Source organism: Acomys minous (assembly GCF_964271855.1).
Source record: "Acomys minous genome assembly, chromosome: 6".
NCBI classification, from domain to species: Eukaryota; Metazoa; Chordata; class Mammalia; order Rodentia; family Muridae; genus Acomys; species Acomys minous.
Window position 1 is genome coordinate 26,103,605 of NC_140487.1, and position 17,294 is coordinate 26,120,898.

Below are 17,294 nucleotides of genomic sequence, written 5' to 3' on the forward strand. Positions count from 1 at the left end.
TAGAAAGGGCTGGCATATTCAGCAGTAAGTCTCAGAGGGGGGGAAAAAAACCAGTGTAGGCCGAGGTTAGCAGACAAAAACTGGAAGATTAGATTGTATGAAGTTTATAAGCTTCCAGGCCTAGGCCTAGGGATAGTTAAAACACAGAAAGGAAAGCTCTGGGCTCAGTTTAAGCCAGGCATTCACACAGCTTGGGGACAGACAGCTCTCATCTCATCCCTTCATCTGAGGAAATAAAAGTTACATTTACCCAACCCTATGTTCTCTCTGGTCTAATTCACCACTGGAGGTTGGTAATTATGCCATAGATAACTCTGCACCCACTGGGATTAGATCTTCCTCTTCTGTATTCAAGTACCAGTAAAGACTCTGTAAATACATTTTAAAATATAAAGACTTATAGTAGTTACTATAAGTTACATAAGATTATATTTTATATTCTGAGATTAGTGTTTGGTGTAGAGAAATCTAGGCTTATGAAGGAAGCTAAGGAAAATCAAGAATTTCAAATGCATTCTGAAATTAAGATTTGTTTGTTTGTTTTTCAAGACAGGGTCTCTCTGTGTAGTTCTTGCTGTCCTATAACTCACTCTGTAGACCAGGCAGGCCTTGAACTCAGATATCTATGTGTCTCTGCCTCCCAAGTGGTGGGATTAAAGGCATGGGCCATCACACCCAGGGAAATAAGACTTTTTAAAGTAAGGCAAATAATATAATTTGGGATAACTTTTAGGAAATATAAAAAGATAAAACAAATGGTTTTAATTTAGAAATTCAGAGGCAAGAAGTTAATGTAAATATTATTAAGAAATTTTTTCACTATTTAAAGTTACTTTATTTTTTGATACTAATATAATTACATTTCTTCCTTACTTTTCCTCCCTCTAAGCCCACCTATATACCTCTTCTTGCTTTCCTTCAGAGTCATGCCTCTTTTTTTTTTTTTTACTAATCATTATGGCTTGCATATACATATATACATATATGTTTCTCAAACAACCTGTTCAGTCAGCATAATGTTAACTTCTATGTATGTTTTTAGGGGTCTGACCATTTTCACTAATCAGTCTTTACAAAGAAAAAACGATTAATAAGAAATAATTACAACCATGGTATCTAAATTTCCATCTATGGAAACAAGAGTTATACATAAGTGGTGGAGAAAATGATTTAAGAATTTCCTGTCAGAGAAGATATTTGAATTGGCTCAGTTTTTGTTTTTTCAGTTGGTTGGTTGTTGTTTGTGCTTTTTTGTTTTGTTTTGCTTTGTTTTGTTGTTTAGTCAATGCAAGTCAACTAGTTGTACCACCTTGAATCTTTTAAAGAAGATCCCCAGTCCATAGATGAGCTCAGAGGAATCAGTGTACCGTATCAGTTATGCAATCAGGAGGCGGCAGCAGCATAGAGGACCTTTCTGATGTCCTCATAAAAGTGAATACAGAACCCCCTGAGCTAACTTCAAGGAAGCAGAGTGCAGTGTCTTCATGATAACAAAACTTCAGCAATGTCCATGGCTTAGTGCCAAAGGAATTCTACTATGTCACAGATACAGATTTGGAAAACCATTAGGGAAAGCCAGTTCCAAGAAAGCAGGGGGGAAAAAGGCTATTGGAGGCTGGGATCAAAACTGTTCTATCTCACAGCACAGTAAGGGGAGTGGGGAGAACAGCCCTGGACAAGGTATTAACTGAGTGACCACCTTGAGGAAGGCTCTGTGAGTGATGGGCTGAATCCGAGTGAGTGAGGAATTATGGTCGATTGTTATGTATCACACAATTAAAGATTTATTAAATCACCTCTCAGCCTTCACTTTCTGGAATAATTTATAACTGCAAATTATTAAAATCAGGTCATTAGCTTGAATAATGAAAATCTCAAGAGAGAAAAGTTATGTAAGGTTCATTTTTTAAAATTAAATAGAAGCTTTTTTTCTAACACTGTCACATTAAAATTATTGTTTAGAGCTCATGTGAGTATAATATTAGAAGGCAATTTTATTTTCAATTCTAAAAATTAACTTAAACTCACATTAAGTAGCCCAAGTGGTATTGTAAAACATATTTTAACAGATGCATTGTTATAGAGATTCAGATATGTGTTCCTACAGTGTTTAACTAGTTTGTAAGTGAACTATAGGAACAAGCTCTACCACCACAGTTTTAATTTACTGTGAAGATCTAAAAGAAGGTGCCCAGATCTTCCACCTGTCTGACAAGCAAAGGTATATGGTGAAAGCAAACAAAAAACAAAGCCAAAGGAACAAAAGGCATTCTGAAAACAAAGCCACATTTCCCCACAAGCCACAGTGCTGTTGAGGTCCTAGTTGGGATACTCTCGTGAAGTCAGATCCAGGACTAGAAACACTCTGGCTGTTGGATGCCAAAGGACACTCTCTGGTAGACTCTGGCTCTTGGATGCCACCAACATTCTAACTCCTTTCACGACCAATGGGAATAGAACCCTGGATAGGACAGTTAAGGGACCAGGACCCTGGCAGTTAGAGGCAAGATGGAGGTCAAGCCAAGAGGACCTCAAAGACAGGTAAATGTACAAAGCACGTGAGGAAGTTTAAGATGGCCCAGGACTGTAGCTGGGGCATGCGATTACAACAAAGCAGCAGTCTGCTTTTATTTACACCTTAATAAAACAGCACCAAAGAACAGATTTATTGATAAAAAGATAAACCAATTAACCCCGCCCAAAATGTTTACTGTTATTCTTGAAGCAAGAACATTAACATTTAGTATTGCTATTAAATGTGACATAAGCTAATAATAGCCTTTAGTATACCTGATTTATTTTTACCTTTGAAGACCACTTAAATTTGTTTTAAATATTAGATAAATCACTTGCCATAGAAAAACCACTAAAGAAGCCTTGAATATAACCTGCAATCACCATGTCACAGAGAGGGCTCTTAACTAAAGCAAACGTGACAGTTACTTCATTGTGAACGAAGAAGCAATCTCTGTACTTTCAGTCTTGTCTTCATATTTGCTTCCAGTCAAAGACATTTTTGTAGCACAAAGAGGGGGAGGATTGTTATTCACTAATGTCTGCGCTAACTGCTTTGTTTTTGTTTCTTTTGTTTGGGAGAAGAAATCAAAATAAGACTTCATCACCAGTGAGACTTCATCTCAAATCATCTAGAAGAAGAAATAAGTTTCATCATGTCGTTCATTGTTCATAATCGGAGGGGCAGCAAAAAACATTTTCAGGCAGATCCTCTTCTGTTGCCCAAAGTCCCACGCATTAATTACTTGCACCTTCAGGAAGAGAAACAAAGGCTACAGCTCAAGAAGTTTCTCCTTCACAGGATGTTTCTAGTGGGCCACTTGCAAGAAAACGTAGAGAAAAAGGACATTTCTGAATACTATGAGCAACTGTTTCAGTCCATTCTGAAACATCACCTAGGAGAAACGGTAACAGGATTGTTACTCATGTACCCAAGTACTTTTCTGCATATCTTTGAGACCTCCAATGGCACACTCTTCCGAATTCTTTTAGATTATGTGGCCCATGAAAAAAGTGAAAAAGAATTTATGATCAAAAACATGAAAATTATTGTTGCTTCTCATAACATCCCCACGAGGCTGTTCATGCAGTGGCATGTCTCTGTCATCAAAGTCCCGGTTATGTATTTAGATGATGTGACACAGTCTCAATCTGTAGCAGAAGTCACCACTGATTTTCTCACCATGACCCACAAACTGGCACTCCACCTTTTTAAGACCGTGAAAGTGGGCACTAAAGGGCCAAGTGACAATTTACACCAAGTTGCCCCTGACCTCCTCCTTCCAGAACAAACTATCAAGTACTTATGCACAGCTGAGGAATTCATGGACCCAGCAACATTCTTAAAAATGTATAACAGACCCATACATGTTACTCTGGATTCTGAGATTGTGTGGCCAGCTCCTTCCCGTTTCTAGGATGGGAGAGATGATGCAAACCCATGAAGATTTTGTACTACTTTAAAAATAAGATAATATCTAAAGTTACTCTTTCAAAACAAAAAACAAAACAAAAACAACTGGACATTGAAATAAGTGCTCAGTCAGAATACTGATTTTCAGCATATCTAGACCCAAACATAACAATGCATCTGGTTTTTTTTTTTTGAAGGGGGGATATTAAAAAACTCAGTACTTTTAAAAGGTAAATGGGTTTAATATGTTTACAATTGCATCATTTTCATGGGATACTTTTTTTTTTAAAGCATAAGGTGATAGTGATTTAACACCACTTAGGCATTTAGGTTTTCATGTACTCTCTCAGCAATTAACACACAGTCTTTGTCATATGGTAGAAGAAAGGTGTTTGGAGGTGGTAAATTCTAACAGCTTGACACTTAAACTTGCAACCTGAAGTTACAAGCAAGCATACTATAGACAAGTAATACAATATAATATGTAGCAAGGTATCTTACAATGCAAATAGTATAGTAGGAAGAGGTGGAAAGAGCTTCCAGAACATAAGTAAATAAACCATTATTGCAAATTCACTGTCTCAAGAAAATAAAACCATAACCTTTGAAAAATAGTCCTGGAGCACACATATTCTTAACTGTTTAATCAGTAGTACTAAAACTGTTACAAAACTAAAAGACACAAGAATTTTTTGAAACACTATCAAGGTTCACTCTATTTCTTTATGCAACATTAATTGAGCCCCCCTCCATGTGACAGATATTTGCCAGGCTTTAGAAATGCTGCAGGGTCCACATAACACACTGTTCTTGCCCACTTTAAAATGTATTCTTTTTTAAAATGCATTTTTATTATAATTTATTCACATTACACCCCAGTTGTAATCCCCTTGCTCTTATCTTCCTGTTCCTGCCCTCCCTCCCTTTTACTCTCTATTCCCCTCCCCTGGACCTCTGAGAGGTGGGTTCCTCCTCTTAGTGATTATATGCAAGCAATATTAGAGGAAATGAACAGTGTCTATTTGGTGCGTCAGATAGGATTTATTGGCAGGGTGAATACATTCTGAAGTTAGCCAGTGTGTCCAGAAGTGAAGCTTATGGTTAAGAATTAAACATTAATGTATACTTAAAATTATGTCACATAATATTATACAAGAATGTCTACCCAATGCACCCAATTCTACATGCTCCTGTTGTAATGTGTCCTTCAGGTCCCTTCTATTCCTTTTATGTGACAGGCTTTGTGTTTGCTTTAACCAACAGAGTATGACAGAATGACTCTGTTCAACCTCCAAGGCTAAGGGGAAATGCCAAATGCCTTGCTTTGCTCATGTAAACCCGAGCTCTTAGAATTCAAGCTTTGTGTTTGTGAGTACTTAATGCAGTTTCCAGAAGACATCCTCAGCAAGGAACCAGCTGACAGCCAGGATCAAGTGGTAGATGCTGAGTAAAACTTGGTGGTTCCTGATTCTCTGTTTCCAAGATTACAAAGCAAGACCAGTCGACACTATACAGAATAGAGATGGACTGTTCCTAGGACCTGTTCAAATTACAGACCTGAGATGACTATGCAGTTGTCTGGAATTATAACATGTATGTGTATAAATTAGTTACTATTCATTCTTTTATGCACCACCTTATGAGATGCCGACAGGCAAAGACTAGGCAGCCAGTCATTGCTGTTGGCTGGATACTCCACCAGTGGTAAAATGTGTCTCCACCATATTGTTTGCCATATGTCATTTATCAGTCTGTATCATTTCCTGGCATAAGAAAAACTGATGGAAAACTAATACATTAGACTAATGAAAATCATGAGCAATCACAGTCAATTACTAGAGAAAGTTATTGTTCATTTATTTACCTTACTGTAATATTTAAAAATTCAAGAAATCAGAATATAGTGTATGAAAATAAAATCTATTTACAATAAAAGAAAAAACAGATACGTAACTCAATTATGAATTCATTATTGTAAGCCGACTATAATGAATTTATTCAAATGAAATTCACTAGTTATAGTAGTCACTTTAGGAGGGTTTATTATTCTCATCCCAGAACAACATCATTACTAAAACATTTTGTAACTCTTTTATGTCAGATGAATAAAGAGAATTTATAACCAAAGTGAGTGTAATTATTTCAGGTAACCCAGAGGTTTTTTTTTTTTTTTAATTTTTAAAAAAAAATTAAAAATTTATTGTAATTTATTCAGATTACATCCCCTCACTTTTATCTTCCTTTTCTCACCCATGCTCCCTCTTCCAACCTGTTTCCATCCCCTAAGTCTGTGACAGAAGGGGACCCTCCCCAGCCCCTCCATATGACCACAGCCTATCAGGTCTCATCCTGACAGCCTGCTTTCCCTTCTCCTGTGTGCCACCAGGCCTCCTCACCAAGGGGGAGTGATCAAATCAGGAGCACCAGAATTCATGTCACGGGCAGTCCCCACCCTTCCCACAACAGTGGTGAATGATCTGTCCATTGGCTACACCTGAACAGGGGATCTAATCCCAGCACTCCGGAGGCAGAGATAGGTGGATCTCTGTGAGTTGGAAGCCACCCTGGTCTACAACGTAAGTTCCAGGACAGCCAAGACTGTTACACAGAGAAAACTTGTCTCATCTCAAAAAAAAAAGTGTGTGTGTGTGTGTGTGTGTGTGTGTGTGTGTGTGTGTGTGTGTGTGTACTCAATTAGTCCCATTCAGAGAACTTGACTATAAGTTCAAGTCTACTTCGTGCTATCTCCTCTATAAGACTGAGGGTGCCAGGTCTCATGTTTAGGTCCTTAGTTCATTTGGAGTTGAGTTTTATGGAGAGTGAGAGATAAACATCCACTTTCATTCTTCTATATCCACTTTGACCAGCTGTACTGGCTGAAGATTCTGACCTTTCTCTAGAGTGTATTTTAGAACTACTTGAAAAAAAAAATCACACAAGTATAGAAATGTGGGCATATATACCTGGGTTCTGAATTCTATTCCATTTGTGTTTTTATTTCTTTTCCTCTATGGTATAATTTAAAATTGAGAGAAGTGGTAGCTCTAGCAGTGTTTAACTGTTAGGGATTTATACTTTCAATAAAAGAAAAAACAGATACATAACTCAATTATTAATTCATTATTGTAAGCCAACTATAATGAATTTCAAAATAATTTGAGATTATTTTCCTATTTCTATAAAGAATTGCATTGGCAGTCTAGTAGGTATTGTGTTGAATCTATCCACTGCTTTAGGTGCTTATCCGTGTACATAGGAGGGCCTTCCATCTTCTAGTTTCTTCAGTTTCTAACATTTTCATTGAATAAGTCTTTTGTTTACAAGTTGTTTTAGACAATTGTTAATGGAATCATTTCACTGACTTTATCAGTATGTTTGATTTTGGTATATAAAGCTGATAGACACACTGATTTTTGTGTATTAATTCTGTATGATGCTACTTGATGAATATGTTTATCAGCTTTAGGAGTTTTCTACTAAAGGTTTTTATGTGCAGAATCGTATGATCTACAAACCAGAAAACCTTGACTTATTCTTTTCTTAGTTACTTTCCTTTTATTTTCTCTGGTTTTATTACTCTAATATTGAAAGAATTGTATTACAGAGAAGAGGAGAGGGTGGCCAGCTTTATCTTGTTCCTGATTCTAGGTCAAATTATTTCTTCATTTAATATCATGTTGGCTGTGGGTTTGTTGTATATTACATGTATTGGATTGAGATATGTCCTCTGCATTCCTAGATTATTTAAGACTTTCATCATGACTAGATATTGAGGGGTTTTTTTCCCTGGGTTTTTCTGCATAGGAGGATACGATCATGTGGTTTCAATGTTTCAGTATATTTATTATAAGGTGATTATACTACTTGATTTGCATATATTGATAATCTTTTAATCTCTTGGATGAATCAAAATTAATCATAGTGGATGACCACTTAGATATGTTCTTAAATTCACCTTGAAGACATTTTATTAAGAAATTCATATCTATGTTAAATCAGGGGGAATGGATTGTAATTCTTTCTCTTTATTGTTTAGTATTTATATGGTTTAGATATTTACATAATGCAAATTTTGTGAAAAGAATACAAAAGTGTTCATTTTATTTTATAGAATAATTTAAAGACTATTTGTACATTGAAGATATGGTAGAATTTTGTAATGAATCCATCTGGTCTTGTACTTTTTAAAATTTGGAATGTTTACTTAATGCTTCTACGTCATTGAATGCCTTGAATCTGTTTAAATCGTTTGTTCTGTCCTAGTTTAGCGTTCATAAGCCATATGCACCCAGAAATTCAACTATTTTGTTTTAGATTCTCCAGTTTAGTGAAATAAAATACTTCAATTATGTCTTTATTATTCTCTGAATTTTCTCAATGTCTAGTGTTTCTTCTTTTGCCTTCTATTTTATTGATTTGGGTCTTCATGCTTTTTTTTGTTGTTAGTTGGTTAAAGATGTATTACATCTTGTTAGTCTTTTCAGAGAATTAAGTCTTCATTTCATTGATTATTTTTATATCTTATTCATCATTGCTTCATGAATTTCAACCATGAATTTGATTATTTCTTCTTGTCTATTGTTTGGAGCATTGTTTTTGTTTCTAAAATGTCTTCAGGTGCATGATTAATTTACTAACCTGAGACATATAAAAAATTTCAGTAGGAGAAAGTTTATTTTGGCTTACCATTCCAGAGGGGATGTCTGCAATATTGGGAAGCATAGCCGAAGGCAGCCAAAGCAGAAGGCTGCAAGATCACATCTAGAAATGGAACAAGACTATAAATATTCCTGAACTTTTCTATACCTTAGGTACTAAATACAATAAATTATCGTCTTATGACTGTATTTGTGCCAGAAACTTTTGTAATGCTGTGTTTTTATTTTGATTCATTCTGAGAAAAATGTAAAATTTCTTTCTTGATTTCTTCCTTGACGTAGTTATCATTCAGAAATATTTAGTCTTCATGAGTTTGTGCATTTTCTATAGTTTCTGTTGAGGTTGATAGCTAGCCTTTTTTCCCCATGTGGTTTGCTAGAACATAGGATATTATTTCAATTTTCCTATATTTATTAAGACTTTATGTAATATATATGGTTGATTTAGTAGAAATTCCATGAGATACTGAGAAAAATATGTATTTTTCAGTGCTTGTTTTTAGTGTTCTGTGGCTGCAGATGTCTATTGGGTCCATTTGAATTATTATGTTTATCTACAGTGTTTCTCTCTATAGATTTTGTCCAAATAACTTGTACATTGGTAAGAATAGGGTATAGAAGTCACCCACAATCACTGTATAGGTATTAAACCGAGAGTTTTAGATCTAGCAGTATTTTTTAATGAAATTAGATGCTCATGTTAATAAGTATATGTCTAAATGTTTAGTGTCCTATTGGGGAATTATTCTTTTAATGGAAATGAGGTGGATTTCTTTATATGTTTTAACTAATTATGACTGGAAGTCTTTTTATCTGATATTACAATAAATATGCCTACTTGTTTCTTAGCTCCATTTTCTTGGACTACCATTTTTCATCGATTTATCATAAAAGTGCTGTCTATAATTGATGATAAGTTATGTTTTAAAAAAGGAATAGAAAGATAGGTTCTATTTTGTCTATGCATATTTCTGGGATATTGAGTTCATTAACATTAAGAGGTTATTATTTAAAATTTTGTGATATTTCCTCTCATATTTTTGATTTTGTGGTATTTTCTCTCTTATTTTTACAGACAAAATGTATTATTTCTTAATACAAGCAATAATTGATATAGTATTTACATTATATTTGTTATAGTAAGTAATCCAAAGCTAATGTAAAGTATGTTGCAGGATTTGTATAAATTACATGTAAATATTATTCATCTGTAGACTTTTGAAGGAGTCCTGGAAGAACTAAATAGATATATGGGTGACAGAGAAATGAATTTATAGTTATAATCTATGTTTTTATCTATACATAGTTTTATGTATACCTCAATAGTAGTTAACATTCAAATAATTGTATTTAAATCATTTTCCAGTTAAGGAACCAGGAATCTGTGGAAAAATTGCTGATTCTTGAGATGCTTTAGGGAAATGGAATTATGATGCTGATAAATATAGATCTGTCTGTCTGTCTGTCTGTCCAGTTTGTTTGTTTGTTTTGTTTATCCCTTTTAATGAAAATAGATTATTTTCTGAGTATTCAGGGGGTACAGGTTAGCAGCTTCCCAAATGAGAAGATGACAAAGACAGTTTGCTACCTGAGCAATCATTCAAAACCTTAATGTTGGAGCATTATCTTCAGCCTTCTGGTCCAATATATTTGACAGACATATTTATGAGGCAGAACTATTGAGGACTTGCTTGCCCTGTCTTGATAGAGTTTGGCTGTCAACTCTGCCTGCATCCAAACTTGCCCATTTTTAGGGAGAATTCTGTCTGTGGCAGAAACAAGAACATTTTGCCCAGTGGCTTGTTTGCCACATTTGAAGCCATCTCCCTAAGGAGGTTGTTTGATGCTCATCATCCTCTTTGAGGTAGGCTGGGTGTTGCCAGGAGTTAACCTGTCTTATTGTCATTGAATCTTTAAAATAATAAAAACTGGGGTTGAAGATCAGATAATTTAGTTTTACAATTAAGCTTAGTTGTTTAGAGGTTAAGATGTTTTTAGATTTATATAGATGTTTTAAGTTGATAATGATAAGATATGATAGATATTGATTTATATTCAGAATTTTAGATGCATCAAAATAGGAAAGATGTTTTCTTCAAGGCTGTCAAATACAAATAGCCAAAACACTAAAAATGTAACATTTATATAATTCCTGATTGTGTCACAGTTCTTCTTGTTGTAGGCAGTTTATTGTATGTATGTGTAATTATACAAAAATGTATATGTAAAAATAAAAAATATCTAATAAAAAAAGAAAATTGATTACTTTCTTATACAATATATTTTCCCCTTCCTCGACCCTTAAAGTTTCTCCTCACCTCCCATTTTATCCTGATCTACCGTTTCTCTCTGTCATTTAAAAAGAATTGAATTCTAAGGGGTGACAACAAAACATAACAAAATGAAATACAATAATATAAACCAACATCATCACATCAAAGTTGGACAAGACAAACTAACAGAAGGTAAAGATCCCCAAGAGAAAGCACAAGAATCAGAGACCCACTCATTCACGTACTCAGGAATCACATAAAATTACTAAAACAAAAGCAATAATACATACACACAGGACCAGGTGAAAACCCACGTAGGTCTATGTATGATGTTCCAGTACCTTAATTCATATGAGCTTTGCTCAGTTGATTTAGAGGGCCTTGTTTTCCTGGTGTCCTCCATCCTTCTCTGGCTCTCATATTCTTTCTACTTCCTTTCCCACATGGTTCCCTGAGTTCTGAGGGGAGGGAGTTAGTGAAGACTTCCCTTTTATAGATGAGTATTTCAAGGTCTATCTTGCTGTTTAATATTTGGCTGTGGGTCTCTGTATTTGTTCCCACCAGATGCAGGAGAAAGCTTTTCTGATGACCGAATAACACACTGATCTACGAGTCTAGCAGAGTCATTTTACTCTTATTTTTTAAAAAGCAGTAGTAATTGGTTTTTGCATAGATCTCCAGACTGTCTAGTTTCTGGTTCTTGGTAACCCAAGCACAGGTGGGTATGGATTTTGTCTCACAGAGTGGTCCTTAATTCAAATCAGACATTGGTTGGCTACTCCATTGCCCAAGAATGTTTTGCAGCATTGTTGATCAATGGTTTTGTGGTTGCCTTGATGATTGTTTCTCTTTTTGTAGCTTGCAGAGTGAGAACCTTCCCATATTAAAGACACTAGAAGGTGAAGGTTCTATGTGAGTACCATCCTGACCTTCCCATGTTCACTAATTGTGTGGGTGTTGTCTTCAACAGTGGGTTCTTGCTGTCAGTTCTTGCTGTCAGTTTGTGGTGAATAACCTACTGTATTGGCAACAGCCTGGATTATTTGAGGATTTCCGTGGGATTCCTACGGCCAACAATTCAGTTGCATGTAATCCAGTCCAGGTACTAGAAGCTTCATCTGGTGACAAGGGATGGCCAGCTGGGACTCTGTCTCCTTAATTATTTGGATACTTCAGTAAGATCATTTTTATATATTACAGGAAATTTCCACCTCACTATGTTTCCATGCCTTTTTTGATTACCTGTCCTGGAATTATTATCCATGTGACTTCTTGGGTGATTTTTGTTTGTTTGGTTGGGTTTTTTTTTTTTTTTTTTTTTTTTGGTTTTTTTGTTTTTTGTTTTTGTTTTTTTTGTTGTTGTTGTTGTTCGTTTGTTTTTGGTTTTGGTTTTTTTTTTTTTTTTACTGCTTTTTAGCTTGAAGTATTTATTCTATTATCGGCTATAGAGCTGATTTAGTAATTATACATCATTTAATCTGTTTTTATCACGCAAATTTTGTATTGTTCTTTGAATTTCAGCAGAGAGTCTGTGGGGTCCACTATAATGGGTTGACATCTATTGCATTAGTTCTTTGTCTTACTTTGTTTCTGAACTAGGGCTTGAACATCTGAAGTAGTTTGTCAGTCATGTCTTCTGTTTGATTAAGGTACCTACCTTCTGTCTTATGTGGGAACAATGTAAAGTATTAAGCTGTAAGGTGTTTGCAACATTGTTTTCCTTTATTGGGTTTGTGTTAGGATTTTAGGCTCCACTGTGCGAGTGCACAGATACTAAGGGTCAGCATACACCTTGCAGGGTCTCTCCTCTGCTGTCATCTGGTGTGGCTCTCCAAGTCCATCATTCTACTTTGAGGAAGCATGGTTAACTAGCAGCAGTGAGTAGATTCTGTTAAATTGTTAGATGTACACTTAGAAGGCTCATCAGTTCACGAAGGGCAGAGTTTATCTGGGAGAGCTGGAAAGTAAAACTCTGGGGAAACAGGAAACCTGTAGCGTGGATGAAAATAGGCTTATTCTGGGCAGGGGTGTCCTGGCCACACTTGTTAATGGGATCCCAAAGGACCTGAGAAGATTACATGGTATAGCTGAAAACTGACCACCCAGTGCCTCAGAGAAAGGAGATCATGGAGAAAGTGGACAGTCTACAAGTTACAAAAGAGCAGAGCCTAGATGATGGGTCAGGAAGGGAGATCCCAGAAGAGCCTAGCCTAGTTGACTATGGCGGCCTGGTAACTTACGGAAGTCTTCAAAGACCTTGACAGGATTATGAGGTGAGAAAAAGGCAACTTCATTGCCAGCAAGGGCAATAGATATCCCTTAGTAGTAGGCAGGCCTATAGAATACAAAGACACAGGTCTATCTAGTGACAAGAGGGAAGGGTCTCGCTAGTCCCAGATAGATTTCAATAAATTTAGCAATTATGCACATTTAGAATAAGGTAAACTTACACCTAGCAAGAGCAAACCTCTAGTTTTCAGAGAAGTGAGAATATGATAGCCTATTATCAAGTACAGACAGAAAAATATTTCCTGATTATTACATATTGCATTGAATGGCGTAATGGAGAATTAGAGTTCTCCCTCTTGTGGTCAGTTATTTACATTTCCAGATACCTGCCAGGAGGATTTACAGAATAAATATAACACATAGATTTCTAAGAAAACAGAGACAAAAACCTAAAAGTGCCTCTCACATACTTTACCTCCTTGTATAGGAAATAAAGATTCTAGTTGTTTTTTTCTCAAAGCAATGCTAAGTATTGATAAATGATAGTCCATTTCATTTGAAAATATTAAGTATAAAAATCTTGATTCTTTTACAAGTCCTTAAGAATATTTATTTTGTCAACTCAATTTTCTGATCATTTTACAACTGTTAATTCTGTTTTTATTTAATATCAAAAATAAGTCTTATATTAGCTTTATTAATAAATTACTACATTAAAATAATCCTTATTACTGGTATTTATTTTTTATTTGTATAAAGAACATTTCAATATTTACTAGCTATTTGTTTAATTGTTAACTTATAATAATGATTAACTTGTTGACCAATTAGTATCGTATTCCTAACATATTCTTAAAACCATATAAATTTAGGAAAAATTTTTTATATACCTTAGACAGTTGGCTGTGTTTGATTTAACAAATTGAAAATATTACCCAAATTTTTCATTTAAATGTTTAAATTTTATCCAGAAAACGATCATGAAGTAATTAATAAAGTTGTTGAGTTATTCTTTACTGCCCCTGCTCACTGTAGTTACACTGTTTTTCAATCCAGTCAAGCCATGACCTCAACTCCCCCAAAAGAGCTAATGACTGCAGATGTGTATTGATGTCTTTGTTCACTTAGCATGCTCTTATGGTATAAACTATAGTTTTCATTTCATCACTGTGTGGACCTGGTCCTGACGGTAAAAATATCAGAATCATGTTTCCAATGACTGTGTCTTCTAGAAGTAGAAACTGAAAATATTTCTTGTCCCACCTTAGATTAACTTCATGGATTTCTGTATAGATTGCTCGCTCTAGTTCCCTTCTTGTGGTTCTTTGAGAATTTAAGCCTCCTCTGGTAAAAAGAGCTAAATTGATTTTTTTTTCTTTTTCTTTTTTTGGTATCATTTCTTGTACAAGATAGAAAGTAACTTTTTCAGAGGGGGAGGAAGAGAAGAAGAGCAGGAGATTAACAGCTCTGCCAGGTATATTAAGGTGGATGAGTAATACTAGGGGGGGGAAAAAAACAGAAAATGGAAAAGCCCTAGGCTAAGAGTAAGTGGGTGCCTTTTAAGAATAGAAGATCAGAACGTCTGTAGAACTGAGACAAGGAGAACAATGTGGATGGGAAATGTGGCTAGGGAGAAAGGATGTAAGATTTACAATCATGGCCTGGATTGAATTCTAAGTTTTTCATCCATTGCTGTGACAGTCCATTCTGGTGCCTTGTTCCTTGTGTAAAACCTCCTCAAGACATAACGTTGAAAGGCCACAGGTGTCTCCATCTCTACATGATCCAAGAAGAACCTACCATTCTTTACCTCTACTCCCCACTTCAGCCTCCCGCTTGATTCCACCTTGGCTCTTTTTTTTATGTGAAATTCTCAAAATGGTTACTAACCAGAAATCCAAAAATCATGCTACAAATTCCCCCTTTGTCACCAATAGCTAGTTAACACAAGCTTCTTCCTTTTATTTATTTAGTTTTTTTTTTAAACAATATCTTTAGTTTCCGGTCTTATTTCCGTACTCCACATGGGGCTTTTCATCACTCCAGTCTCCTGGTCCTTTCCTCGTCTCCCCATCCTGGATCATACATCTATGAATGTCAAGGGCGGTATCATGTAAGGCTCAGCAGGACAACCTCTGCTGTCAAGCTGCTGCTTTGAAAATAGTTTCTGTAATTTTGTAGAACTGTAATTGGTTTCACTAAGTATCTGGGCCTTAGCTTCCTCGTATGAAAAAAAATTAATGTAACTTGATTGCAAGTCTAGATTTTAGGAAGCTTAACAAAATATACGAAATTCTCAAGAAATGTTATCTCCATCAAAATGCGTTAGCAGTTTCTGTTTCACCTCTGGAAAACAAAGCTCACTCTGTGAGTGTGCAACAACTTTTGTACATGCAAGGCACATAGCTAATAACTGATATGTTTATAAATATTGGTCCATTTTGATGACAATATTTTAAAAGCCTTAAACGCAAAGCTTTACTTCATGGATGATAAAATTTCTAAGTTAGAAACAAATCTGCATGTTATTGAAATTGATTTTTCTGCAATCTCCTCCAAAATAATTTCACTAAGTCTCCTTCTACCTCCCCTTCCCAGTTAATGCTGTGCTTCTTAGAAAGCCAAACAGGTGAGAGAGAGAGAGAGAGAGAGAGAGAGAGAGAGAGAGAGAGAGAGAGAGAGAGAGAGAGAGAGAACTGCAGGTTCTGACCACAAGGGGCAGATTGATTCCATAGAGGAGAGGATCAGCTTACAGGCCCTGAAACACCTAGGGACCCATCCCATGGAACTGAGGCCCATAAGGTTTATTTTTGTCTTTTTAACCTCTTTTCCTTCTTGCTTAGAGTAGTTGAGCTGTAAGGAAGATACTTTTTCTTTAATAAATTCATAATAAAACTTAGCTGTTAAGGAGCAGAGCCAAGAACTCTATGTTGAGGAGTCCCCACTAGTAAAACAAACACCTTGTAGTATTTTAGTTGATTCCTCACATTTGATTTTATCCCAAGAATGATGTTTCTTGACCACCTACTCTATCCAGCAAAATTCTCAGTAAAATAAAAATAACATTTAAGTCACGTGAGTGACTACTATTATACATCGTCTCTGTTACCAGCGCATTATTCATCTTTAGACAAGGGATTTATACCTTATTGGGGCCTCTGCTCACTGACATTGTAAAATCCATGAATGTCACAAAGAAGGTCACAAAGCCCCAGAGGTATCAGTTATGCTGTGTTTGAAAGGTAATACCATGCATGTTTAAACTACTAAGAAGTCAAAGTCTAGAACAAAAACCCTTCCAATAAAGTCAGTAACTCAAATTTTGAAATAATGACTTAACCCACCTATGGTAAGTGCCTGTCAGCAAAACCGAAATTTTTCTCAACAAACATGCACTCTAGCCTGAAGGAGTTCAGTGAATGCATGAAGCCTTGTGCTCAATCATTAACATCAAAATATTAAAGCTTCTATTTTGATGCAAAATAATATAGGGAACTAAAATCACACACATACACACACACACACACACACACACACACATATACTTAAATGTTGCTTAGTAGTACCCCAACACACACACACACACACACACACACACACACACACACACACACACACACGGCCAGATCATCCCAGACCCTGCCATTATAATTCCCACCCACTTTCTTGTCCTCTGGTATTTTTATGGATGTATGGATGTATTTATATAGTCATAAGGTTTAATTATGTTGTACATATGTGCATGGATGTTGGGACATTCACTGGAGTATGGATAAAATACCATTGACCAAACCCCTAAAGAAAAGTGACTTCACCTTCCCAGAAACCAGTTATCAAGACCTCCTCAGCTAGGGGTAAGGCCTTGAGAGCCCGACCTCTCTCTGTTCTAGAATTCTTACCTAGCTTTGTCTGACTTGAATAATCATAATTACTGCAGCTGCACATGTGCAGCACCCATGTCATACCCTTAGGGCAGCATTTTTCACACATCTCTGGCTCTTTTTTTTTTCCAGCCTCATTTCTGTGCTGTCCTCTGAGCCTTGGGGAGTAGTGATGTAGGTGTGTAACCTACAGCAGAGCATTCACAGTGACTCATTGTCAGCATTTTGAACAGCTATGAGTATTAAGCAATACTCATTTAAAATAAGAAGCTTCCCTAGCCAGGTTTGAGGGCAACCCAAATCTACAGATAGAAGCAAAAAAATT

At 35.8% G+C, this 17,294-nt stretch overlaps 2 protein-coding genes across 4 annotated transcripts in view; one reads left to right on the forward strand and one right to left on the reverse strand.

The window, feature by feature from the left end:
- Nucleotides 1-17,294, reverse strand: part of ZNF804B (zinc finger protein 804B) — a 478,653-nt gene that overhangs the window by 433,903 nt on the left and 27,456 nt on the right. The window lies entirely within an intron of this gene.
- The window catches only part of TEX47 (testis expressed 47), a 215,567-nt gene continuing 200,647 nt past the window's right edge, over nt 2,375-17,294 (forward strand). Inside the window, exons 1-3 of one of the 3 annotated variants that reach the window (XR_014780042.1) lie at nt 2,375-2,541; nt 3,100-4,158; nt 5,192-5,983. Coding sequence is in view for 1 of the 3 variants with exons in the window: in XM_084785950.1 (XP_084642076.1) it covers nt 3,171-3,932 (762 nt within the window). In the remaining 2 variants the exon portion in view is untranslated. Of the gene's footprint in view, nt 2,542-3,099; nt 5,984-17,294 lie in introns of those variants that run through there. The other 2 variants (XR_014780041.1, XM_084785950.1) reach the window with 2 other exon arrangements.